Source organism: Nicotiana tabacum, chromosome 17 (genome assembly GCF_000715075.1).
Source record: "Nicotiana tabacum cultivar K326 chromosome 17, ASM71507v2, whole genome shotgun sequence".
NCBI lineage: Eukaryota > Viridiplantae > Streptophyta > Magnoliopsida > Solanales > Solanaceae > Nicotiana > Nicotiana tabacum.
This window is the reverse complement of record NC_134096.1, coordinates 109,668,783-109,694,662: the sequence shown is the minus strand read 5'-3', so window position 1 is coordinate 109,694,662 and position 25,880 is coordinate 109,668,783. Positions and strand designations below refer to the sequence as shown.

General features: G+C 38.0%; 2 protein-coding genes across 4 annotated transcripts; one reads left to right on the top strand and one right to left on the bottom strand.

Moving 5' to 3' along the window:
* The first annotated feature begins 1,721 nt into the window (after positions 1-1,721).
* On the top strand, positions 1,722-9,769 carry LOC107800458 (putative 3'(2'),5'-bisphosphate nucleotidase, mitochondrial). The gene is made up of 9 exons (XM_016623624.2): positions 1,722-2,045; positions 2,196-2,298; positions 3,090-3,192; positions 5,000-5,208; positions 5,867-5,926; positions 6,945-7,321; positions 7,911-7,989; positions 8,063-8,113; positions 9,261-9,769. The coding sequence occupies exons 1-9, from the start codon at positions 1,951-1,953 to the stop codon at positions 9,408-9,410; spliced, it is 1,227 nt and encodes a 408-aa protein (XP_016479110.1). The 5' UTR covers positions 1,722-1,950; the 3' UTR covers positions 9,411-9,769.
* A 592-nt stretch (positions 9,770-10,361) lies between these two features.
* LOC107800457 (pentatricopeptide repeat-containing protein At4g13650-like) lies at positions 10,362-16,297 on the bottom strand. Of its 3 annotated transcripts, none has more exons than XM_075234816.1 (6): positions 16,052-16,297; positions 12,676-15,940; positions 12,407-12,515; positions 11,409-11,686; positions 11,040-11,119; positions 10,362-10,924 (listed from the first exon to the last, which is right to left on the bottom strand). In XM_075234816.1, the coding sequence occupies exons 1-2, from the start codon at positions 16,106-16,108 to the stop codon at positions 12,818-12,820; spliced, it is 3,180 nt and encodes a 1,059-aa protein (XP_075090917.1). In that variant the 5' UTR covers positions 16,109-16,297; the 3' UTR covers positions 10,362-10,924; positions 11,040-11,119; positions 11,409-11,686; positions 12,407-12,515; positions 12,676-12,817. The 3 variants fall into 3 exon arrangements, with proteins under 3 accessions (XP_075090917.1, XP_075090918.1, XP_075090916.1); XM_075234817.1 differs by having other exon boundaries at positions 12,407-12,512; XM_075234815.1 differs by lacking the exon at positions 12,407-12,515.
* Positions 16,298-25,880: the final 9,583 nt, after the last annotated feature.

Sequence of the window (25,880 nt, the reverse complement as noted above, 5' to 3'; positions counted from 1 at the left end):
GAAGAGTTGATACGACCATAAAGGAATATCTAGTAAAAAGAAATACTAAACAAAGAGCTTACGATAGTGGTTCCAAGCGGCTGGAAAGGATGAAGCAGTTGTCGGAATGATGTCATTGGTGGCGACTGCAACGAACCGTTCCATCCACCCACGGTCGTTGTCATCATCCATGTTGGACAGCAAAGCATGGTGGCCATGCTTGCAGAGGTTTATCATTCCCCCGCGGAAGATTTTGGGAGAATAGAGATTCATCATATGAGCTAAGGTTAGCTCTTCTCCAGTCTCCTGGCACAAGCATCGAAGACAGGCGATCGTCCTCCACACTGAAGGACTTACCTGTCCAAACACACCTGGTAGCGAAGGCAAAACTCCGCAATCACGGAATAAAGTTCTCCGCTCAAAGAAAACGCACCCAAAGTAAAAGGATACGTGTAAAAGTATGTAAAATCTTTCTTGAGAAGGATCAGTCGCTCCGATAGATCAGGAGTAATGATATCCAACTCATGGCAGCGGTAGTTTTCCTTCACGGCAGGAATACTAGAAGGACGAATGGAAGAAGGGTACCTGCTAATAGCCCATGTACGAGGGTTAGCAATAAGGAATTTCTCTTCAAGTTTATTTGTGATACTGAGTTTTTTTGGGATGATGGAACCTACTGTTGGAGGACTTTCCTCGCCTTTGTTCTTGTTCTTTGAAGAACGAGCACGCTTGGAGGAAGAAACCATTGAAAAAGAAGAAGGAAAAGGTTTTGTGTTTGAAGAGAATTGGAGAAAGGATGGAAAACAAAGATGCAAATCGGAAGCTCGAGAAATTATGAAACGCAAAGGAAAAGAATGTTGCGTATAAGTAAAATTTTGGCGGCTAAATTCATGGCCATGATTACCTCGATAATCGGCAAAAGCTGTGCTGAATCATGGGATGACGCGTGTTCGGGGCATTAAATGCGGAGAGACGTGCGTCTAATCAACTGTCATGAATCTTCAGAGGGAGTTATAGTAATTCCCACAAAAAAGGTATTTCTACCAACTTTTCGGTAACACAAAGTTATGTCACCGGAAAGCAGGAGGACTATCTGTATAGGGTGAAATATGATATGACACGTGATCGTCTAAAGGGAGGACACGTGGAACCCAAGAAGGGGATGGACGAAGACCGAACACAGTCGTTTCGCTTGTCACCGGAAAGGATAACGTTCATAAATGTGTGTTGAATGATCTGCACCCGGTAATATTTAATAGGGAATATTCTGCAGCATTAAGAGCGACAGACCGTTACAGAGAATTTGACATTTATGCTCACCGTTACGTCTTCATCAATGACCCTCATGATTGACATTAAAGGAGGGCACGATCCTAGGACCTCCTTCCCTAGACATAGCTATAAATAGTGAGCTCAGCTATCATTGTAACAGACACGAATTTTCTGGCAAAACTTATACTATATGCTATACAAAGCTTAATACAATCTGAATTTCTTATTTTTTGATCTCATCCTTGTTGTGCCCGGAAACCTTGTTCCCGGAACTGTCATCTCTGCTGTTTCGTCTATATTTCAAGGCTAAGTATTGTACATTTATTCAATTATTGTATTATTTCATGATCAAATTAGTTCACTTATCTAGAAACCACGTATAAATTCAATTGTACAATTTTACGGGTATAAAAATAAAAAAACCAATAGCGAACTTTATAATATTGTGCAAGTATGATTTATTAAGTTCTGTATCAAGTTAAAGAAAAAATGTAAAGGCAGCTCACACGTGCGAAGAACCAACCGTCGGTTTCGAGCAGTTGGAAGCATTTGTTAAGAGAAAACCTCCGGTCCACCACTTTCCACCATTCGAAGTCTACCATTCAAGCGGCAAAAATACATTTAACCCATGTACATTTCGCAGTAACAGTGGTACTTTCCACGATTAACGACTACCTGACTCTAATTTCATAGCCTTTTATGGATCTTCTCCGTTACTCCGCCTCCCGCTTCCCTGCAGCTCATGCTCAGTATCCCTTCCATACGCCGCTTCGCCGGCGTTTCGTCGCCGTTAGGTCTCTCACAGCTGTCTCCTCTCTGCTTATTTTTTTCTCAATTTCTCAAATTCATATAGTCGGCATCAATTAGTATAGTTAAATTGATTGATACTCAGGAATTTGTGTCTGAATCGCTATGTGTGTGTGTCTGCTTTCTCTCCTTTCCAGGTCGAGTTTGAGCCTTCCGTTCCCGGAGCAGAAAGCCAAGTATTATAGAGAGCTGGAAGCTGCTGTTGATGTTGTCGAGCGAGCTTGTCGTCTCTGCGTTGATGTAATTTCTCCACTTATTGTAAATAATTAGCTAATTACTCCTTCACTTCCGTTTATATGACTGCATTTCAGTAGACACAACATTTAACATGTTAATTTGACTTATATGTTAGATTATTGTTAGTGAAAGGGTGTTTGACGCGAAGTTTAAAATTATTATATGACTTATTTACTACTATATTGATGACACTGGAAAAAATATTGAAGTGAAGATAATTCTAAAAAGTTGTGAAAGTTATATAGAAATGGAATTGTGTCAAACATCGTAGGACATCCCAAATGTAAGTTGGGGCCCGAGGAGTTTTATCTGTTGGCTGCATTGGAAACTATTCTATTATTTTGAGTTCAAAGCTACTTTTCCTTTTCATGGAGCAACTTCTTTGAGTTTAATTGAAAGATATAAGGCTCCAGACTAAAGTTCTTGAAATTGGTTAGAATGTGAGGTTAGAAATGTTTCGCTTACTGCTTCTGCAATTTAAAATGCAGGTTTCTCAATCATTTTAGGTAGTTTCATGGCTAATGCACATTGCTAAAGTGATAACTTGTTTTGAGGTACTTAAAATTGAAGATGTTTGAAACAAGTTGACTGCACCTTATCTCAAACAAGGTGACAGTAGTCAATTAGTTCAGGTGAAATTTGCTTTACTTTTGTACTTCTGATACATGAAATGATTGAATTGAAATATAAACATTTCTCCTATAGCCATCTTTTTGTTTATTTTGAGTAGTCCATATGTCAAGTACTGCAACCATTTTATCCACTAAGACTGCTGTTTTCTTTGTGATTGCTAGGTGAAGAAGTCGTTGTTCTCAAGTAATGGTAGGATTCTTGAGAAAATTGACCAGACCCCAGTCACTATTGCAGATTTTGGAGTGCAGGCTTTAGTTAGCTTGGGTAACTTATATATTATTCTATTTACTGAAAAGAAATTCTTGTTCATTATTTTTTTGAGAAATTAATTAAATCTGAGTGCAGTTTCAGCTGTCCAGTAAAAACGGGGAGAGAAAAAGAAGGAAAATTTTAAATAAAACAATTACAAGCCTGGCCGGTCAAAGTCTGATTTGTCTTAGCACTAGGAATTTACCTTGACTAAGAATAATCTTCCTTGTGCCTGGATGGTTTCGCATTTCTTTTTCTTGATAGAAGAATAAGGTGGTATGCTATATTTTTCCTATTAATAGAGCTTCTATAGCTCTGCCCTTCTAGGGTAGGGGTAAGGCTGCGTACATCTCACCCTCCCCAGACCCCACTTGTGGGAAAATAATGGGATTGTTGTTGTTGTTGTTGTTGTTGTTGTAATAGAGCTTCTATAGCTTACATTACATTCTGTCGCCATCTCCAGTTGCAAAGGCGCTTAATCTATTTTTAGGATGATATCGATGCATTCTTTTGTTAGTCAACCATATACTTACATGTACCTTTTGGTCATAAAACAATCTTAATTTAGAAGAAGAAAGAAAGATAAATATTCAGGCAAGAAATAACCATAAACATTGACGCTTAGCTAAGATTATATAATCATTGTTCTATAAAAAGGCATTTTTGTTTATGCCAAATCAGCTGGAGATAGGAGTACAGACTTCTTGATATACAAATAGTTTATTACCTGAATATAACTTACTTACTGCCTGAAGAGAAAGTAGCCAGCAGTTAGAAGTCTTAAGTTCTAATTCGGCAAAACCAATCTGAAGATTCTTCACTACTAGTCTGCAGTGTTACCGAACTAGTATTTTAGAGGAGAACTACTATGCTTTAAAATACTAGTTTAATAATATCAAACATAACATGTTTAGTAATGAATTTTTTGACTTAATAAAAAATGTTAAGTACATCTTCTGTGAAAATTTTGGTAATCAAGTGATGATCATCTAAACTTGATGTATCTTTTATACCATCAAGTATCAATATTGGATAGATCAGCAAACTGCAGACTTCGTACCAGTTTTATTGATATGTTCTCATTCTTTTTTATCTTCCGAAATCTGAGATTTTGCTTGGACACGTTGATTGCCTTTCTTTTTGAGAGGGTTGATCTCTTAACTCTTCTAGTTAAACTTCAGTATTGTTGGCTTGATTAATCTACATCACCACTTAAATTAGAAGCCGAATGAGGTATTTGCTCCAAATCTGCATCTTACTGAAAGATTCGAAATCCCTCCACTTCCAACAAAAATTGGTGTTGAATAATCATAAACTTATTTTTTGGGTCTTATGGACTATCTTCAGTTTGTAGATTTTATTATTTTTGTAAATTTACAAAGTTTTATTTCGAGAAATAAACTAAATAATTTGTAGAATCAAGTTTTAGTGAATATGGCTCTCAACAACTGTAGATCATTTGAAGGTGGAAAAGATGGAGTATGATTGTCAAATCTTTGCACCTCGTTTCTCTTCATGTGATACTTTTTCTTCTATGATAATGACCAATCTGGTCTGATACTTCTTCATCACTCAAGAGAACTATTGGATAGTCATGGCAGTGATAATGATTATATTATGAATATATTTTTTGAAGAATGATGAAATTATGAAAATAGTTTTTGACAATAATGAAATTATTAATATTCTCTTTGTGTTTTTCCTTTGATTCCCTTATATTTACCTTCTCTGTTTTCTTGGAACAGAGACAAATTGTTTGATTGAGTTTTTTTAGAGCTAATATGAGTTGTTTCTTTACTGGATTACACCCTTATTCTGATAGAGATGAACAGACTTTTTCCCTCTATCCCGCTGGTGGCTGAAGAGGACTCTGCATTCTTGCGTTCAAATAATCTAGTTGGCTCAGTGGTTGATGTTGTAAAGGATAAAGCAACTTCAGGAGATGAAGTAACAGATGATAATATTTTGAAAGCAATTGACAGAGGGGGAAAGGATGCTTGTGTATTTGGGCCTAAACCAGCCACTTACTGGGTGAGTTGATGCTGCTTCCGAAGAGTATTCACTAAGTTTCATGAGATAAAAGATCAAAGTCCTTTAAAAGCTTCAAACTAAAGGAAAGTTCCTGAAGGGAAGTAGAGTTTTTTAATTCATTTTGGGTATGCTCTTTCACATTTTTTATCAGAGACACATTCGTTCAGTTGATAATCAGTACATTTTATGTTGAACATTAAAATTTCCTCAGTCTGGAGAATTTCAAATTTTGATTCTCTTTCTAGAATTTTAGCTAATTCAGAGTATGTCGTTAATATCTCCTGAGAAACATCTCAAGATGTTCTTCTTGAAGGATTTGGGTTGGGGGTTGTTTTTTTTTGGGGGGGGGAGGGGATGTTGGAGTTGAATGGGTGGCAAAATATATGGAAACAGTTTCCAATATATGGCCCTTGGATAACCTACTTCTCGTTGAAATACCTCTTCCTTTGTACATTAATCTTTACCAGATCAAGGCTAATATTTTAAAGGCCTCCGACTTCTATCAATATGACATCAGGAAATATTTTCTTGTCTGTCTTTATTCTGTGTGATCTTTTATGTGCTTGAAAGAAAATCTACTTTTATCATCCATGCCCTTAACAGACACTTACTTGCACAGTGATTTGAACTGCACTCACTAATTTTCATCCTCATACAGATACTGGATCCTATTGATGGTACACGAGGGTTTGTTAAAGGTAGCGAGGCTTTCTATGTGGTATGCTTCTTAATTCCTTTTCCTTTCTGTTTAATATTATTCTTTTATGTTTTTGTTTCTTTTCTTTTTTCTTTTCCCAAATAATTAAAGGAAAAAACAAGAATGAGATCAGCTTATTCTTATTCCCATTTACCGAATCAGCTGCGAATTTCCCGACCCGAAAAAAAAAAAGAGGAACTGGAAAAGAAAGAACTATTTAACACATTTTAAGTTTGTTTTCCACGGAACTGGCCAAGGTATAGGGTAATAGTTTTGAGGGTTACTTCCAACTCATGCCATTCCTCTGCCTGTTGTGCCAGTTAGTTCCCTTGAACTGGGAATGTGGGGCGCAGTGGTGGGGACACATTGGCCGAAGAGTGATCACTTGAATCCCCTATTTCATAAAATTGCATTGTGCATAGGTGAATTATATGCATATTGAAAGGGGAAACAAGCCTCTCTGTATTCACAAGGTAGGGGTAAGGTCTGCGTACACGCTACCCTCCCCAGACTCCACCTGCAGAATTTCACTAGTTTTCTTGTTGTTGCTGTTGTTGTTGTATTGAAAGGGGAAAACCTTGGGTTTGGAATTATACTGGAGACACAAATGCTGTTAAACTAAAGGCCTCAGTGGTGCCAAAGTTAAACTTATCTGTCCTAAACCTCTTTTGTTCTTTCTATTTTGCCTCAATAGTGCAGAGTGTTTCACGTATCATAATTAATGTTTATGCAAAGAAGAGTGCCTTGATAACTGAAATGATGATGTCATACAACAACAACCCATTAGAATCCCACTAGTGGGGTCTGGGGAGGGTAGAATGTACGCACACTTTACTCCTACCCCGAAGGGATAGAGAGACTGTTTCCCGGAGACCATCGGCTCAGAGACAATAGATCCGAAATGATGATTTCATACACATTATCATAATAGGTTCAGGCGTTATTACTTGGTTCTATAGAATTCTTTTGCTGCTTGGTTAGAGTTGTGTTTTTTCCCTCTTCTCATGCTTATTTGGCCCAGAATATTGTGTCTTTTCAGGTGGGTTTGGCACTTGTAGTTGAAGGACAGATTGTCTTGGGGGTCATGGGCTGCCCCAATTGGTGCGAAGACTGTTCTGAGAATTCTATCGTTGGGATCCAAGAAAATAGTAGTTCCAGATCAGGGATCATCATGGTTTCTCATGTGGGTTGTGGAACATGGACAAAGAGGTTGTCAGACATACTAACCACTGAGTCATCTCACACTTGGACCAGATGCTCTGTTGACAGCTGCCAAATGGTGGAGGGGGCACGGTTTACTATTCCTGAAAGTCAGTCATGGAAATCTTTACCTCTATCGGTTTTGTTTGATGCAAAAAGAGACTCTGAGAACATAGGAGAAGGGAACATACTTCTTCTGTCTGCATGCTGTGGGAGGTGAATTCTTCTCAAAGACATTTCATATTCTTGAAAAATGTGTACTAGATGATGAATGGATGTTTAGATTTGTGATGTGAAATCTTTCTTGCCCGCTGTTGGCATTTGTGGAAGTTTTTACCCCTAAAAGGCTCGTATTTGGTTGATGAGTTTTAATACAGAGGAGTTGAGAAGTTAAAAAAGAAAGTGATACAATGATTTCCTTTGCAAATTGGATCTATATAAGGGTTGGGCTGGGGAAAGGTAGAGGTAAAGAAAATTCGCTCTATAGTAAACTTTTGGTGTCCAAGTTGGAACTTGGTTTTGGTAATCGGTAACAACCATCAACTTATTATGAGAAGATGCTCATTATTCACATTCAGTAGCGATTGAATGCTCTATTTTAATAGCCGAAAACAGAATGCACTCAGAACCATTCTTCAAGTGATTACAAAATTCAGTTCCCTTTTAGACTGAACAGCTGAGTTGTAATTATTTTTGCATTGTTTTCTTTCTTCCTCTTTTGAGACTGCAAATCAAAGTACATCTTCAATTTTCATGATGGTTTTTGCGCATTTATTATATTTCACTTTTGTTTCTAAATTTACAGTTTGTGCAAATATCTGATGGTGGCTTCTGGTAGAGCATCGGTTTACATTCAGGGAAGGAAGGCGACATCTACTATCAAGGTGAAATTATATTCTCGGGTCACTGTGTGTAAAATTAGTAGAGCAATCTGATGGTCATATCCGTCAAATGTAGGTCTGGGACCACGCTGTTGGAATCATATGTGTCCATGAAGCTGGAGGGAAGGTATGCATTTCTCTGTTGACATTTTATTTAACAAACCTTCTTTATCTCTACTTGTTGCAGCCAGTTCTAGAGCAGTCGGCACTGCTGATATATCATTTAATAAAACAGTCAATTAGTTATATTGCATGTAACGACACCCTTTTTGTTTTCCTTTTTTTTTTAAAAAAAAAGTAACATAAAGAACACCCTCGGGTTATGGAGATCTGAAGATATAGCTTATATTTTTTCTTTTCCTTTTTTACTTTTCGTCTGGATACAGTATTTTGAAGGCTTCAACTTTTTAAAGGAAGATTTTGAAAACTTTAGAACTGGTCAGATTCGGGTGGTTGACTCTCGTGGACCACTAGTTCATGCTTTGCTTAGTTTTCCTGGTAAGATAATCTGAAGAATCAAGTGAGGGTCCTAAATACTGATTCACAGAACTTAAAATTCCTTCATTAGAAGACACAAACTTCATTTACTTATGAAGAAACACAAAGTTAAGAGAGGCTCGTTTTATAGCTTTATTTCTAGTCACTGTCTCATAATTCGGAGACTCTGCACCCAGTGATTTCATTCTTGTACTCTTACGGGAAAAACCATAAATAATCAGCCCATATTTGATTTGAGAGATCTGGGAGACTACAATAGCAATAACTATGCCTCAGTCCCAAACAATTGGGATCGGCAATATGAATCCTCACTTCATTCTTTAAGCTCAACTCATATCATCATTATTATCAACAAAGGGCAGATAATCCTTTATTCTGCATTATCCTACCTACGGTTTCCACTTATCTGCTTACTGGCAAGTTATTCACATCCAGACATTTATATTCCCTGACATCAAACAAATGCATTAAGCAGAAGACTTTTTTTTGCTTACTCGATGCAGTATTCACTGGCATCAACTTTCATTCTCTCTATGTTTCTATTTTCATAATTGTTGACGCTATTCACTTCGTAGAACAGGATCCAAAGCAGAGGGCAAAAATTTATTAAGAAGCTTTGATATTTTTCTTTGATTGTGTTCATGGATATGACTTTCACTTTATACTATGTCCTTCAATTTTGGGCAATAGTATTCGATTATAGATCATCCATTCAGAAAACCATAAGCGAGACTAGATTGCTCACTTTCCTGGTTTATCATTGTGTGTCTTGTTAGGTGACCGACTGGGCAGGAGGTTCACTTGATATTGCGGCAGATCAAACTGAACGGAGACTAATCTTTCCCTCAGGCGGTGTTCTTGTGACTAATGGAAGCTTACACAGCAAGATTATTGGAATGATCTCTTCAAATTCATCAGTTCTATGACAGGCATTTTGGCATTAATTGACAGATTATAAAAATACTGAGATACTAAGGACGATTTCTGCCAATTCATCAATTGTTTCATGGCACTTGCATTCTTTTGACAAATCAGAGCAGACATTAATTTGTCTCCATTTTCTTCCACCTGGCGGTCATCAGTATCTCTTTATTTTCTTTTTCATCAATACTTGCTTTTTTATTCTTTCGGTCTCAAATGGCTTGCATACGGATAACGTCCTCCAATTAGTGAAATGCTGTGGAGAATGTTTCATATGTACTGCAGTAAGAATGTATAATCTTATAAATATATATTCTTTTTTTCTTCACAAAGTACAATGATGAAGTGAAGATTTTGCTCTTTTCATCTGTACTGCAGTAGAAATTTTAATTTTTACAAATATATCCTTTCCTCCTTCATAAGGTACTATGATGAAGTGAGGATTTTTTTTTTCTTTTTCAATTTCAGTAAAGAAGTTACTCCCTTGTTATTTTTATTTATCACATATTATTTGTTCTTGGTTACACTATCAGTTTAGAAACTCTCCGCGAGATAGAGTAAATGATAGCTGACCTTACCAACAAGGCACTACAATTGGAGGATGGTGTACATCGGTTGAGAATGTGGTCTATGTAATAGTGTTGTCTAGTACACAAGTATCACATTCAAGTATACCTAATTGTGGTGCTCATGTTAGACGATTTGAGCTCCATAACCTGCTTGGCGCATAAGTAAGGAAGACAACATTGCAGATACTTTCCCTTAGAATAATGCTATGATAATCTTTTTTTGACTAATTAATTTTATGTAATTAAAAAAAGAGATTATCTTAGCCATTATTTTGAGGGAAAGTATCTGCAATGTTGTCTTCCTTACTTAAAGATACCAATCAAAAAACCTGATTGATGACACTTCTTGATTTGATACTGTACTTTGTCGAGATTATGAGTTGTGAGTTGTGAGAATTGCAAGTTAATTTTGGATGTAGAAACTTGCAAAAGGACATCAAGGCCTCACATAACTTGGTGGAAATTGGCCCAAACACCACCGTCGTAAATAGATAAAAAATTACACACTGAAGGTACCAAACAATGGCAACATAATCTACTAACCAGCTCAGGTAAATTATCAATTGGTCCTTTCACCCTGAGGCTCATGATGTTGAATTGCCTCTGACGGATCACACTATTGCAACAGGAGGGGGCTTGCCCGTCAACATACTTTGCCAAGAGGTGGCAAGAGCACGATGACCTTAGCCCAAACCTACTTAAACAAACTAAAGGCTCGAACTCTTTCAGCCCAAAAATAAGGGACCTACTTCTTATTCTGGGAATTAAGTGTCCATCCTCTACGGACCAATAAGTAGAGCCAAGGGGTCCCAGAGTAAGGAGCCACTCCTCCCTCAGCTCCCACCTTAATGGCTCGAGCAGGACAAGCAATCTCATTTTCCACATCAGCTCAGCTTACCCTTCCGATCCTTCTGTTTTCATTATTCTCTGGATGCTCTGCCATTTGATTACTATGTTGACAGAAGAAAATCAGGATACAATAATTGCATGACACAGTTAATCGGCTACAAATAGACAGTTACAACTTGAAAGAAAAGGACATAAACTAAGAGTGAAGAACATTACCAGCAGCTATCATTACGGATAAATCGCTCCGCGAGGATGCATGAAACAGCTTTTTGGTCCAGTTGTTTGGCACTAATGCACTGCAGTTGAACAGCACCAACCATGTAGACACATCAATATGTATTAAATAAATATGTCAATATATATTCTCCAAAGAGTTTTCCCGTTAGAGAATACAGAGAGAACCAAACTCTACTGGAGAAAATAAAAAAGAGAAGATCAGGTCCGAATCATGTTGTACATGAGCAGGCTCCGAAAGATCCCATATAAGAATCTTTCAAGCCACAGTGAGACTAAAAGAAAGAGGAGCTGGGAGAGAGCTAGGTTGCCACAAATTGAAAAGAGACGAAATCATGGTCATTTGGTTACCTTGAAAGCTACTTGAGACATTTTTTTGATAACCGAGAAAATACCCCGTGGGGCGTGGGGTGTTCGAAACTTGGTGGATAATCAATCCACCTCTCTACCCTTCTCCACTTAAACACCAACCTTTATCTGCAGTGGATTCGAACCCTTGACGTGAGCCTAACCCACACACACATCACGTACTGCACTCTTACCACTAGACTGTCCTGGAAGCTTGAAAGCTATGTGAGACTTGCTAGTGTTTTTATCTTGATAGCACTTCAAATGCTTGCAAGGTTCATCTGGGGAAACAAAAGACGCACACACTATGAAATGAGCAATGCATGCAAAAATCATCAGCAAGGTAAACTTTAATCGGACTAGCAATCGCCCTACACCTCCCGGAGAAAACAGAATTAATTTCGGAAGACGTCAGAAATGCACAGGTACTATTCCTTATTCCAGAATATTTGAAGTTCACAATATATGATCAAGGTAACACTCAGAACCACCCTTACAAGCAAAAGAGAGGAAGTTTAAACAACCTTTGTTGATCACTAGAGATGTGTTTACAGATGGTCTAAGCTAACCAGTCATCTTTTGACTGATTGGACGAGAGGCAAGTTTACATACTCTAGAAGTTTCAACTTCTAATTGTCTGGTATATGCAGAATCCACATAGCAAGTATATATGCTTCACAGTTAATAACAAATGACTGCAGAGTACTAGTGAGTTTATCGAGAAGATAGCACGACGTTCTTTTTACATTTTCACATAACAGAGTAACACCTAAATGTAATTCTGCTTCCTGAAGGGGAAAAGGGTGCGCTTATTCATTGTACTTAAGATCAATAGATATACCAGATCTGAAGAAAATGGGCACAGATATAGGTCATAGGGAACTTTTGATAAGTGAAAAGAGACATGAATATTAAGGACTATAATTGACCTGAATGACAAAAGATAAATTGACTTTTACTAAGGTTATAACAAAAATATCATCAAGGTAAAGTGTTAATACCTCTATCGGTAAGATATCCAGAGAGGTATTGGTAAGATATCAAGAGCATCTATCTCAAAAATACTGGCAGTTTAATATGTCATCTCCAACTTCTAGAACCTAAAACCTTCTAGAACATAAAATGGGCACCGATATAGGTCATAGGGAACTTTTGATAAGCAAAAAGAGACATGAATATTAAGGACTATAGTTGACCTGAATGACAGAAGATAAATTGACTTTTAAACCAAGGTTATAACAAAAATATCATCAAGGTAAAGTGTTAATACCTCTATTGGGAAGGTATCCAGAGAGGTATTGGTCAGGTGTCCAGAGCATCAATCTCAAAAATACTGGCAGTTTAATATGCCATCTCCAAATTCTAGAACCTAAAACCCTCTTCACCACACTGCGGGCCCTCAATAGCTCCAATTACCAAAAATCATTGCAGGAACAGTCACCATTTGCAAAATGATGAAACCTGTATGCATCCCGTACAACAATGGCTCGATTTGCAACCTTCGATACACACTTTATCCAGTTGTGGCAGTCATTGCAGACGCGAAGATTCTTCATGACTCGTACGGGAATCATTTCAGGCAAGCTTAGAAGTCCAAATGCAATAGCTAACTTTTCACTGTGAATATAAGCAGTTGGATCTTTTTGTCCCAACTCCAAATCATTCCAAAGGCTATTATTGTCTTGCACATAACCAATCATAACTACCCGTTTATTTAGTTCCTCCACAAAGTCATATATATGATTTGCTAGTGGATGGAGTCTATCTCCAACAAAAAATGCATGGATGGTGTTTTTAACTTCAATCCAGCTACGACCTGGCTCTTTCTTAACACCTCTGTCTTTCATCAGCAGCCTTGTCTGGTTCCGGGAATCCCATCTTCCAAGAACTGCATACAGGTTTGATAGCAAAACATAAGTTGCTGAGTCTTGAGGCTCCAATTCTAAGAGATGGTGACCTGCCTCTTCCCCTATTTCCATGTTCTTTTGAACTATGCAAGCACTTAAGAGGGTCCTCCAAACCATTGCATCAGGTTCGATTGGCATAGTCTCCACAAACTTCATTGCTTGCTGCAAATGGCCAGCTCGTCCTAAAATGTCTACAACAGACGCATAATGTTCTAGTTTTGGCATTAAACCATAATCTTTACTCATCGAATTGAAATAACAAAGCCCCTTGTCCACCAAACCCACATGGCTACAGGCTGATAAAACACCCAAATAGGTGACATGGTTAGGCTTCACACCAAGATGTCTCATCTCCTCAAACAGTTCTATAGCTTCATTACCACATCCATGTTGAGAATAGCCAGTTATCATGGCATTCCATGACACATCATTCTTATTTTGCATTTCAAGGAACTCTTTCCTGGCATCCACAAGGCTTCCACACTTTGCATACAATGTGATCAGGACATTGGAAGCTTCTGTTTCAGCATTATAACCAGTCTTTATTATTCTAGCATGAATCTGCTTCCCCTGTTTAATATCGGTGGTATTAGCAGCTGCACTAACAGCAGATCCGTATGTGAACATGTTAGCTTCCACTCCATGTCCATTCAATCTAGAAAACACTTTCAGTGCTTCTTCGCAAAATCCACTTTGGGCAAATCCTGATACCAAGCCATTCCACGAAATAATATCTCTGGTATCAATTTTGTCAAATGATGCATACGCATCTTGTATTCTGCCGCATCTAGCATAGAGAAAAATCAATGCATTGCCTATTGAATGATCTAATGAGTAGCCTGACACCACTGACTGGGCATGGATTTGTCGCCCTTGATCGAGTGCTTGAATGCCGGCACATGCACTAGTTGCACTTGCAAATCCTATGTTATCTGATCGAATACCATGGTGTTGCATTTTTCTAAAAAGTTTTAGAGCTTCAACAAACAAGTCATGCTGAGCATATCCAGCGATCATGGATGTCCAAGATACAACATCTTCCTCATTTAGACGCCAAAAGATTTTCTCTGCTGCATCCAATTTTTCATGTTTGGCATACATATCTATAAGCACACTACACACATAAACATTCTGCCAAAAGCCAGTTTTTAATACTTGGCTATGTATTTGCTCTCCAAGATACAGAGCACCAACAGATGTACAAGTTCTCAATATACTGGGGTATGTGTATTGATTAGGTTGTAGCCCTTTAACCTGCATCTGCGAAAAGATTTGGAATGATTCATCCAAATCACCCGTCTGTCCATAACCCACGAGCATCACATTCCACAAAACAATGTTTTCCATCTGGCTTCCAAGGAAAAATTTATGGGCTGTTTCAATGTCAGAGCACTTAACATAAAGGTCAAGTAAAGAACCTTCAATTATGCTATCTGAGCATAGACCTGCCTTTGCTGCATAAGAATGCAATTGTCTTCCCTTCTGAAGAGCTCCTAACGATGCACAAGCACCCAAGACACTTGCAATTGTAACACAATCGGGTTTTAACGAACCTAACTGCATTTTCTCGAATAACTGTAGAGCCTTATCACTGAATCCTTTCAAAGAGAGACCAGAGATTAGGGAATTATAGGTAACTCCATCCTTCTGCGGCATTTCAATAAATACTTGTTCTGCTAATGTTAAGTATCCACACCGAGAATACAATGTCACAAGAGCATTACCAACAAAAACATTAGTTAAATATCCCCATTTATAGATACTAGCATGGAGCTGTTCTCCCAACTCAAAAGCTTTTATCTTTGTGGATGCACTTATAACACTTGAGAAAACATACGGAGTAGGAATAACTCCAAATTTACGCATATCCTTATATAGGAGAATACCATCTTCTCCTCGTTCGTTTTTACAAAAACCAGATAACATGGCAACCCAAGAAGAACTATCTCTTACCACCATATCCTCAAAGACTTGCTTAGCAGAATCTACAAATCCATTCTTAGAATACAAATCAATCAAACGGTTACAAACAATGAGCTTCAATCCAAGACCATAGCGCATAATCAAAGCATGAATCTGTTCAACACCCCGAAAACGAAAAGCAACCTTGTTATAACTGCAGGCTTGCAGAACTTGGGAAAATGTGCACTCATCTGGATTAACATCTTCTCTTAACATTCGAGAGAACAGATTTAGAACTGCATCATTTCTTTTCGTCCGTGTAAAACCAGACAATAATATGTTCCAGCAAGACACGTTTTTAATCCGACTTGGCAAATTATCAAATATTTGCAATGCACCAGATAAATCTCCACCAGCAACATAAATATCAAGAAACCTAGCAGCAATCCAATAATCGGAGCCAAATCCCAATTTCAACAACTTCCCAAGTAGTTTCTTGGCATCCACAATTGACTCTTCACTCAAGCAACTATCTAGTAGGCTTAGATAATAAGTATGATCAAAATAGCCATTGTCTTTCGCTATATGAGGATGAATAATAGACGGATAATATACATTTTCTTCATCTGAAAAATCATCAAGAACCAGCGAATTTATACTTGCACAGCTAGTAAAAGTACAATTGTTCAATATAAATGGTTTCCAATATTGAAAATGCCAAATTTCCTGCAAATTGGAAGGAAAAAATGAACAATGTTTGAAAAGAAAAAGGAGGAAAAAGAAGACTGAAACAGAAAAAAGTAGCAAGAGAAAGAAAAAAATATAGAAAAGTTTTACCTGGCGAAGATAATCAGAAGACTTGTAAAGGTGATGAATAGTTCTCTTTGAAAACATGAAGATTTAATAGAGTGAATTGAATTCAAACTTGGCAATCTCCGTTCTCAACACTCAGCCGGTTCAGGGTCCGTAGATTTTCATCGTATACTTTACTCTATTTCTGGGTTTCCATTAAACCATCTTTTGTGAACCTAATTGAGCTCCTTTGCTTTCTCCTTGTGTCCGAGTAATTGAAAAATCTTTACTTGAAATACAAGGGTGTTTTTGCAAATCCCTTTATTTTCATTGTTTGATAAACTCTAAAATTGTTTAATAAGTTAAGTGTGTTATGAAATAAAAATAATTTAGTAAAACATGAACAAAAATAAGTTATGAAATAAAAGCAACTTAGTAAAACATGAAGAAGAAATAGAGATAGAGAGAAGGAAGAGTATTTATTCTTCAATTGTGTGTATTTTCTTATCTATTACAAGGCCTTTATATAGGCATGAAAAGTGAAAAAAAATATGTCATTAAGCATAGAAATATGTCATTGAATATGTCATTAAGCATTTGAGAAGATCATGGAGGAAGAGTAGACATCCACCATAATTTGATTTTTCTTATAACACTCCCCCTTGGATGTCTATAGATAATGTACCTCGTTAAAACCTTATTAGGAAAAAACCCTATGAGAAAAAAATCTTAGTGAAGGAAAAAGAGTACACATGTTTAGAAATCCGCCTTTTGGTTGCCTCGTTAAAAACCTTGCAAGGAAAATCCAGTGGGACAAAACCTTGTAAGGGAAAAAAAGTACAACGCGTATTAACTCCCCCTTATGAGATCATCAATTCACATCCTTGAGCCTTCGCATCCCAATCTTGTACACTAGTTTCTTGAAGGTTGACGTCGGTAGAGATTTGGTGAACAGATTAGCCATATTATCACTTGAACGGATCTGTTGCACATTGATATCACCATTCTTTTGAAGATCATGTGTGAAAAATAACTTTGGTGAAATTTGCTTTGTCCTATCCCCTTTATAAATGCTCCCTTCAATTGGGCTATACATGTTGCATTGTCTTCATACAAAATTGTAGGTAGTTTGTCACACTTCAAACTATATTTGTCTCGAATAAGGTGTATTATAGACCTCAACCATACACATTCTCGACTTGCTTCGTGAATAGCAATTATCTCAGCATGATTAGATGAAGTGGCCACGATTGATTGCTTAGTCGATCGCGCAAGATATGGCAGTGCCTCCATATGTAAACACATAGCCTATTTGAGATCGAGCCTTATGTGGGTCAGATAAATACCCAGTATCGGCATAACCAACAAGATCGGGACTGCAATCATTGCCATAAAATAATCCCATATCGGTAGTCCCTTTTAGATACCGCAATATGTGTTTGATTCCATTCCAATGTCTCCTTGTAGGAGCAGAGCTATATCTTGTTAAGACATTAACTGAAAAAGTTATGTCAAATCTTGTAATGTTAGAAAGATATATTAGTGCACCAATTACATTAAGATATGGTACTTCGGGACCGAGAAGCTCTTCATTATTTTCATGAGGTCGGAATGGATGTGCTTTATCTATATAGAATCCTTTAAAATCTTTTTAGTGTATGCTGATTGATGAACAAAAATTCCATCTTTCATATACTCAATTTGTAGACCAAGACAAAATTTTGTCTTTCCAAGATCTTTCATTTCAGATTCTTTCTTTAAATAGTCTACTGCTTTAGGAAGCTCCCTAGGAGTTCCAATGATATTTAAATCATCAACATACACGGTGATTATAATAAATTTAGATCCATATCTTTTTATAAAGACACAAGGACAAATTGAATCATTCTTGTACCCTTCTTTCAACAGGTACTCACTCAGGCGATTATACCACATGTGCCCTGATTGTTTCAATCTGTATAAGGATTTTTGAAGCGTTATTTAATAGATTTCTTGGAAACCTTAATACGCTTCAGAACAATTTAAATCCTTCAATGATTTCCATTATACGCATATCACGTTTTTCTTGTATTGCCAGATTAAAATCTGAAATGGCGACATCCACCACAGGAGAACATGTCTCTATATAATCAACGCCGGGATATTTACAAATCTTCTTGTGACACAAGTCGTCTTTATGTCTATCGACTTGATCTTTTTTTCGCACAAAAACACATTTATACCTCCACTGGCTTTATACTTTCAGGTGTTGGGACTATCCGTCCAACTTCATATTTTTCAGGTGAAATCAATTTTCATTGCGTATTTTTTATTTGGCCAAACTGTCTAATTTCATGATGGATTTGAGCTCAAGATCCTCGTCAATATTAATAATATTGAGCACTACATTATATTAACAATATCGTCGACTATCATTTTATATCGATTCTACTATTACCCAATAAAGACATAACTTTTGAGATCTCTTTATCTTATTATTTTCAGGTACCTGAGCCTCTCCTATGAGGTCTTATGAAGTGTTATGTCGTGGTGCTCTTTTAGAGCACTTGCCTCCTTATTATGATCATCTTGAACATTTGCTTCTCTCATTCTTCAAGGAGTTTTATCTTTAGAACCGATTAGTATATTATGCTTCATGCATGCCATAGACTCTATTCATTATGAACTTTATTTTATTTGGAGCATTAGCAGTTGAATATGACATTTAGCTTTGGGTCAGCAAATACGCCTGGCAATATTTTACAAATGAATTATCACTTGAACTTCAAGTTCACATTTTCTCGTACGGGGATCTAGATGTACTCATAATAATTCATTACATGCATTACTTTTTCAGCTGCCCATTTTCTCCCCTATTCTTGGGATCACCAACACATATCCCTAGCCTTATTTGGGGATCCATCTTTGTGCATTGTGGTGGAATAATTAAATCATATAGCACATTTATATTTTTAGATGGAAATTATTTGGTTCCTGACCCTGAATCGATTGTGATAGGGAGAACTTATCATAACTTGGCTAGATGCGTACAAGTTCTATTGTATATTAAATAATACATCACATACCAAATTTTATTTTGACAGTTTTGTTCTCATAACCAATGGTTTAGATATAATTGGAGGCATACAATTTCTGCTAAACCAACTTGGATTTAAACCAGTATTATCAAGATAAATCATCATAATTTATATTCTGGAACTGTGCTCTAATAATTTGAGCAATCAATCTTGCAATAGCCAAACTGTAAGTTGATAACAAATGCACATGTTACCATGAAATAGATGCATCTATTAAAATCATATAATAGTAAACGGTCCACATGGAAGGTGACTGAGCCCATATATTTATCACCTTTTATTCATTTCAGAAATCAAGTAATTCAATCCCAACCTTAACTGGCATATCATGAGAATAAGCAGCACAATTGTTGAAGAATCTTATATTTCTTCAATATATACCAGTGTAATTTTCAATTAAACTTTCGCATCATAATTGAACCAAGATGGTCAACCGGTCATGCCAACTAATATTTATTTCAGTAAACCTCTAGTTTACTTGTGGCTTGTGATTGCATCATCATTCTTATACTTGTGTAGTACAAATAGAAGAAAAGTCAGGTAATCTTTTATATTTACCCGATATGATTAGAGTAATATAAAGATATTCAATCTTCTTTTAATTTATAGTCTCAATATGCCAACCACTTTGGCTAATATATTTGTAAATCAAAATGTTTCTTTTGAGACTTACTACAATATTAATGTCATGAACAATTTAATTCATCCTGGTAGTAATAAATTAGTTCTTTCAGAGCTCTTAACTGCTTTTGTACTACAAGATCTTTTGCCACACCATCCATATAATGAATGCCTCCTTCACAAAGAGAATCATATCATAATAATTGTCATGTTCAAAATCATCATAAGCAAAATAATTTCTTGATTTAATTTTGCTTTTAATAACTTTCATAAGGCATGATAAAATATTTTTTGGCGTATCACCTGTATGCGACCAATGATATATTCATGTAACTACACAGTAATATTCATTATCTTTCTTTGTCTCAAACCTCCCCTAGAAGTGAGTTGTGGTATGTATCCAATCATGCATTGCATGTCTTTATTCATTACTTTTATCACATACTGCTACATTCACCTTCAGGAATGAGTCTGCATTCTCAATGCTTATCACAAGTCACATTCTCTTAAAAAAAAATGGAGTATAATTATTGTGACATGCTTTATAAATTTTTCATACCATTTTGATGGTAAATATTTCCTTCACCTTTTTGAAGGAATACATCGAGAACTCTTATGAAAAATTATTTTGTCGTCTTTCAAACTTATCATATATTGTTGCCACATTCGCTTCACTAAATGGAGCATATCAAGTAGGGCGGGCTTCATGATTCTTTCATCGATACTGCGCATTGTGACTCAAATCCAATGCCTTACCCATATAAAGGCATGTTAGGCAAAATGTGTTGGGACTCAAACCCAACTCTTATCATTATAGTGCACCAGAACTTAAATATGTCTTAACTAGTTGCATAATAGGCCAAAGTACAAGATTAAATTATCAATCTTGTGGTCAGAAACATAAACAAAATTAGTTATAACAAGATTTAAAAATATAACCACTTTTTAAGGTTGTAGGACGAAAATGTTTCATTCCTTCTAAGTGTTATCACTTTTAGATTTACGTGAATTCAAATAGAAGTGCATTCAAATGAATACTAGATAATCTGTTAGAACACTTACCAATTTTGTAAACGATAAACCAAATCAATAAAGTAAGAATAAAGACTAGGACTTGGAAGCATATATATAATTCCTGTAGTACTTCCAGTATCTACATATGCGATCCAATTCACATCACAATATATGGATTATAGATGATAGTCAAAGGCTAAGATTGGCTGTAAATCAGAATATCTATTATGCTTACAACTATCCTGCCAGAATATTATGTTTATTTATGCATGCATTTAACCAACTATGCAGGAATAGTACCGGTTTAGTTCTATTCATTAAATATTACCATAGTAACATTCATCTTAGCGTAAAAAGGGTAAAGAGCACATTGGTTGTCTGATATCTGCGCACATATATGTAAGCACTATTCAGCACGTTAAATATAAGTTAAAGAATTGAGTAGAGAGTACCTGTTTCAAAATTTAATTACAAAATATATATTCATGCATTTTGATTTGGTTCATGAATAAATCCCCTGAAGTATAGCCAAACGCTAACTAAAAATTCATATTAGACGTCAAGAAAGAATAAGCAAAAACTATACAGGCCAATGTAGGGCTCACACACTTTCAAGCTATAACAAAATGAAAATAAAATACTGAAAGCTTATTGTGAGTTATCATGGAAAAATAGAAAATTTTTGAGATTAGTGGAAGATAAAAATAAAAATATGAATAAGCTAGAAAGATGAAAACTTATCTTGTATTAGTATACAACCCATTGGTTTCTATCTTTATTTTGTTTGATAGCCACAAAATTGTTGGTATAAGGATAACAAACACAAAGCATAGTCTATGCCTATATGGAGGTGTACGGAAATGGGAGCACAGTCGTGCTGATAACGTGTTATGAAATAAAAACAATTTAGTAAAACATGAACAAGAAATAGAGATAGAGAGAAGGAAGAGTATTTCTTCTTCAATTATATGTGTTTTCTTATCTATTACAAGACCTTTATATAGACATAAAAAGTGAAGAAAAATATGTCATTGAATATGTCATTAAGCATAGAAATATGTCATTAAGCATTTGAGAAGATCATGGAGGAAGAGTAGACATACACCATAATTTGATTTTTCTTATAACAAAGTGCCTTTTTTAAGCCAAAATAAATAAAATGAGAATATAAATCGGAGGGAGCACGTGCGAAGAATCAACAGGAGAGCCTCTGCCAATTTCAACCGTTGGAAGCCTACCCTTCCCGATGACCCATCCATAGCCACAACAAACCATGTACCTTTAGCAGCAGTTATTGTACCTCGATGGATCTCCTCCGGTGCTCCGCCGTCCGTTTCCCTGATACTTATCTCCGGCGTTCGCCACTTCGCCCATGCTTCGCCGCCGTGAGGTCTCTCACAGCTGATACCTACCTCGCGCCGCGCCACTGCTACTTCACTTGTCTTAACCGATCCTAAATGCGTACAGTTTCTGCCTTGCAGGTCGAGTTTGAGCCTCCCATTCCCTAAGCAGAAAGCAAAATACTATAGAGAGCTGGAAGCTGCCGTCGATGTTGTCGAACGAGCTTGCCGTCTTTGCATTGATGTAAAATTTCTTTTTATTTAGCCAGAGTCACATAGTATTTTGATAGTTTAGTGTGATGACTCGCCATGTCATCATGCCACATAAGCGCCATTTAGCATACATTAATGCCATGTGGAAGCTTACATAGGAGGAATGCTTATATTTGTGAGAAGATTCTAGAGAAGTATGAACATTTTCTTTGGAAGATGCTAGATGATTATGGATTTGCTAGGAAAGTTCTTGAAATCTTCTAGACTTGTAGAGAATTCTAGAGAAAGCCCTTATCTTGTAAATATTAAGGACTTGTGTAACAATTAATATTTGCACACTAGCCCCTAGGAGACTAGTATATAAAGGAGGTCATTCATTTGTAATTCATCAAGCAAACAATTCAAGTTCTCTCTAATACAAAGCTTCCTTTAACAATTCTCTTGTGTTCTTTTTACCATTCTCTTAGCGATCTTGAGTGTAGTAAGGCTGACTTGGCATAGCAAGAATGTGAGCAAATTGTCAAGTGCCGCACGTGTACTTAGTTAACGACTAAGGACGTGACAACGTGGTATCAGAGCAAAGGTTGCGACTAAGGGAATGGCGAACGACGGAGAAATTAACGCTGCCAACACCCAAGCCAACGTCATCCAGGATGCTGCTGGCAAGAGCGGCCGTAACAAAAAGAGAAATGCCACCAACAAGGGCCAGGAGGTGCCACCCGAGGTTGTGTCAAACGAAGTTCTTACATCCCAAGAACCATCTGCCACTGAGGCGAGCGAGGATGAAGTGGAGGTCCTGCCTGAGGACGTCTCGCTCGGTAAAGAGTGGGTGATGAAGATGAACGCGGGGATGAATGCCGTGGAGATCTTTGGCCAACGCTTGGGGAAGGTGGAAGGCACCCTTAGCGTTCTTGAGGGGCACACTCTTGAAGAGATTGAGAGCATCCGAAATGACTTGGAGGGACGTACACAGACCGATATGGAACTAAGGCAAACTATCACTGCCTTAGAGTGCAGACTCATGGAGGCTTTGAGTACTATCGATGCTATGAAGGCAAAGATAGAGTCACTCGAGGAGCATGTTAGTGCTGGCGTGACCGAGGCAGCCAGCAATGTTGTGGTGACGAGGGAGGCTAAGATCGAGGCTCCCAAACCCCCAGTGTTCAAAGGTGTTCGTGATGCGCAAGAAGTGAAAAACTTCCTTTGGCACTTGGAGAACTACTTCAAGCACGGCAAAGTGAAGGACGACGAGGCCATGATCAACATGGCGGTGTTGTACCTCTCAGAGACTGCCATGCTATGGTGGAGAAGGAAGATGGCAGACGTGGATAAAGGTATATGTACTATTAGCACGTGGGATCAGTTCAGAGCCGAGTTCAAGCGACAGTTCTTTTCAAACAATGTCTTGTACGAGGCAAGGCGTATACTTAGGGAGTTGAAGCAAACAGGGAGCATACGTGCCTATGTCAAGGAGTTCACTACCCTTATGCTTCAAATCCCCAACCTGACCAATGATGACTTGTTGTTCCACTTCATGGACGGGTTGCAAAATTGGGCTAAGCAGGAGTTACAATGCCGGCAAGTCGCAAATATAGACCAAGCCATAGTGGAGGCCGAATCATTGATGGATTTCAGGCATGACAAACACGACAAAGGGAAAGTCAAAGAATCAAAGTTTAATAATGTCAAAGGTGGGGGAGACCGTGGCAAAGGCAAGGAGATACAACAACAATACTACAAGACTCAAGATTCCAAAAAGCTGAGTGGCCGTCAGGGCTACGCCGAGAAGAAGGCGCAGGCCGAGAAGAAGAGATGTTACATATGCGGAGGGCCGCACAGCTTCAGGAATTGTCCCGACCTAAAGAGTCTTAGCGCCATGGTCCGTGAACGGAAGGAGCAGCCGCAAGGAGAGAGTTCGGGAACCGCACAGTTAGGTATGATCGGATTATGCGGTGCTGTCACAAAGCAATCTATCCAACCTATCGAGAATGGAAACCAGTACGTGGATCTCACCATCAACAACAAGCCTGCTCGTGCAATGGTGGATACTGGAGCAACTCATAATTTCGTGACTGAGGCTGCCGCAAAAAGACTAGAATTGAAGCTTGCTCCAACCAACTCCCGCGTCAAGACCGTGAATGCCGAGGCACAAAATGCTCGTGGGTTAGCTAATGGAGTTGGTGTCAAATTGGGAACTTGGAAAGGTATGACAAACTTTACCGTAACCGCTATGGATATCTTTGACATCATATTGGGACAAGAGTTCTTTAGACATTGTCATACTTTGATCGATCCCTACTTCCAACATCTCTTGGTTATGGAGCGAGAAGGAGCTTGCATGGTACCTACAATGTCTATGCCACACGGACAGAGCCAAGCACAACTCTCAGCTATGCAGGTTGTCAAGGGGATCAAGAAGGGGGAGCCGACGTTCGTGGCAACCATCGCAAGTCTGGAGGAAGACAAGAGTTTTCAAGAGACATTACCACCTTGCAAAGAGAAGTTGCTTGAGGAAAACAAAGATGTCGTGCCCGAGGAGTTGCCTAAGCACTTGTCGCCTAGGCGAGAGGTGGATCACAAGATTGAGTTGGAGCCAGGGTCTAAGCCACCCGCATTTGCCCCATATCGTATGGCACCGCCCGAGCTAGAGGAGCTTAGGAAACAATTGAAAGAGCTGCTAGATGCTGGTCACATTCGCCCATCAAAGGCACCTTTCGGCGCACCAGTATTGTTCCAGAAGAAGAAGGATGGATCACTACGCTTGTGCATAGACTACCGAGCACTTAATAAGGTCACAGTGAAGAATAAGTACCCGATCCCGCTCATTGCTGACTTATTCGATAGACTTGGGCAAGCCAAGTATTTTACCAAGGTGGATGTTCGCAAGGGCTACTACCAGGTTCGCATTGCAGAGGGGGATGAGCCAAAGACAACATGTGCGACGAGATATGGAGCCTTTGAGTGGTTGGTGATGCCTTTCGGCTTAACCAATGCACCTGCCACATTTTGCACCCTTACGAATAAGATTTTCCATCCCTATCTAGATCAGTTCATGGTAGTCTACCTAGACGACATAGTCATCTACAGCAACACCTTGGAAGAGCACATGAAGCACTTAAGGAAGGTTTTCCAAGTCTTGCGGGAGAACGGGCTATACATCAAGAGGGAGAAATGCGAGTTTGCACAATCAAAGGTGCACTTCTTAGGCCATGTTATTAGCAATGACGATCTACACATGGACGAGGCTAAGGTACGTGCTATCCAGGAGTGGGAGGCACCTATAAAGGTGACTGAGTTGAGATCCTTCCTTGGCCTTGTTAACTACTATCGCAAGGCAACTGTAACAGAGGAGCCAGTCTTGGCATTACCTGACTTTGCCAAGACATTTGAGGTGCATACAGATGCTTCAGATTTTGCCATTGGGGGTGTCTTGATGCAGGATAAGCATCCCATAGCATTTGAGAGTCGCAAGTTAAATGAGACGGAGCGGCGTTACATAGTGCAAGAGAATGAGATGATTGCTATTGTGCATTGCCTTCGTACATGGCGACATTATTTGCTTGGGTCGAGGTTCGTGGTCAAGACCGACAATGTAGCTACTAGCTACTT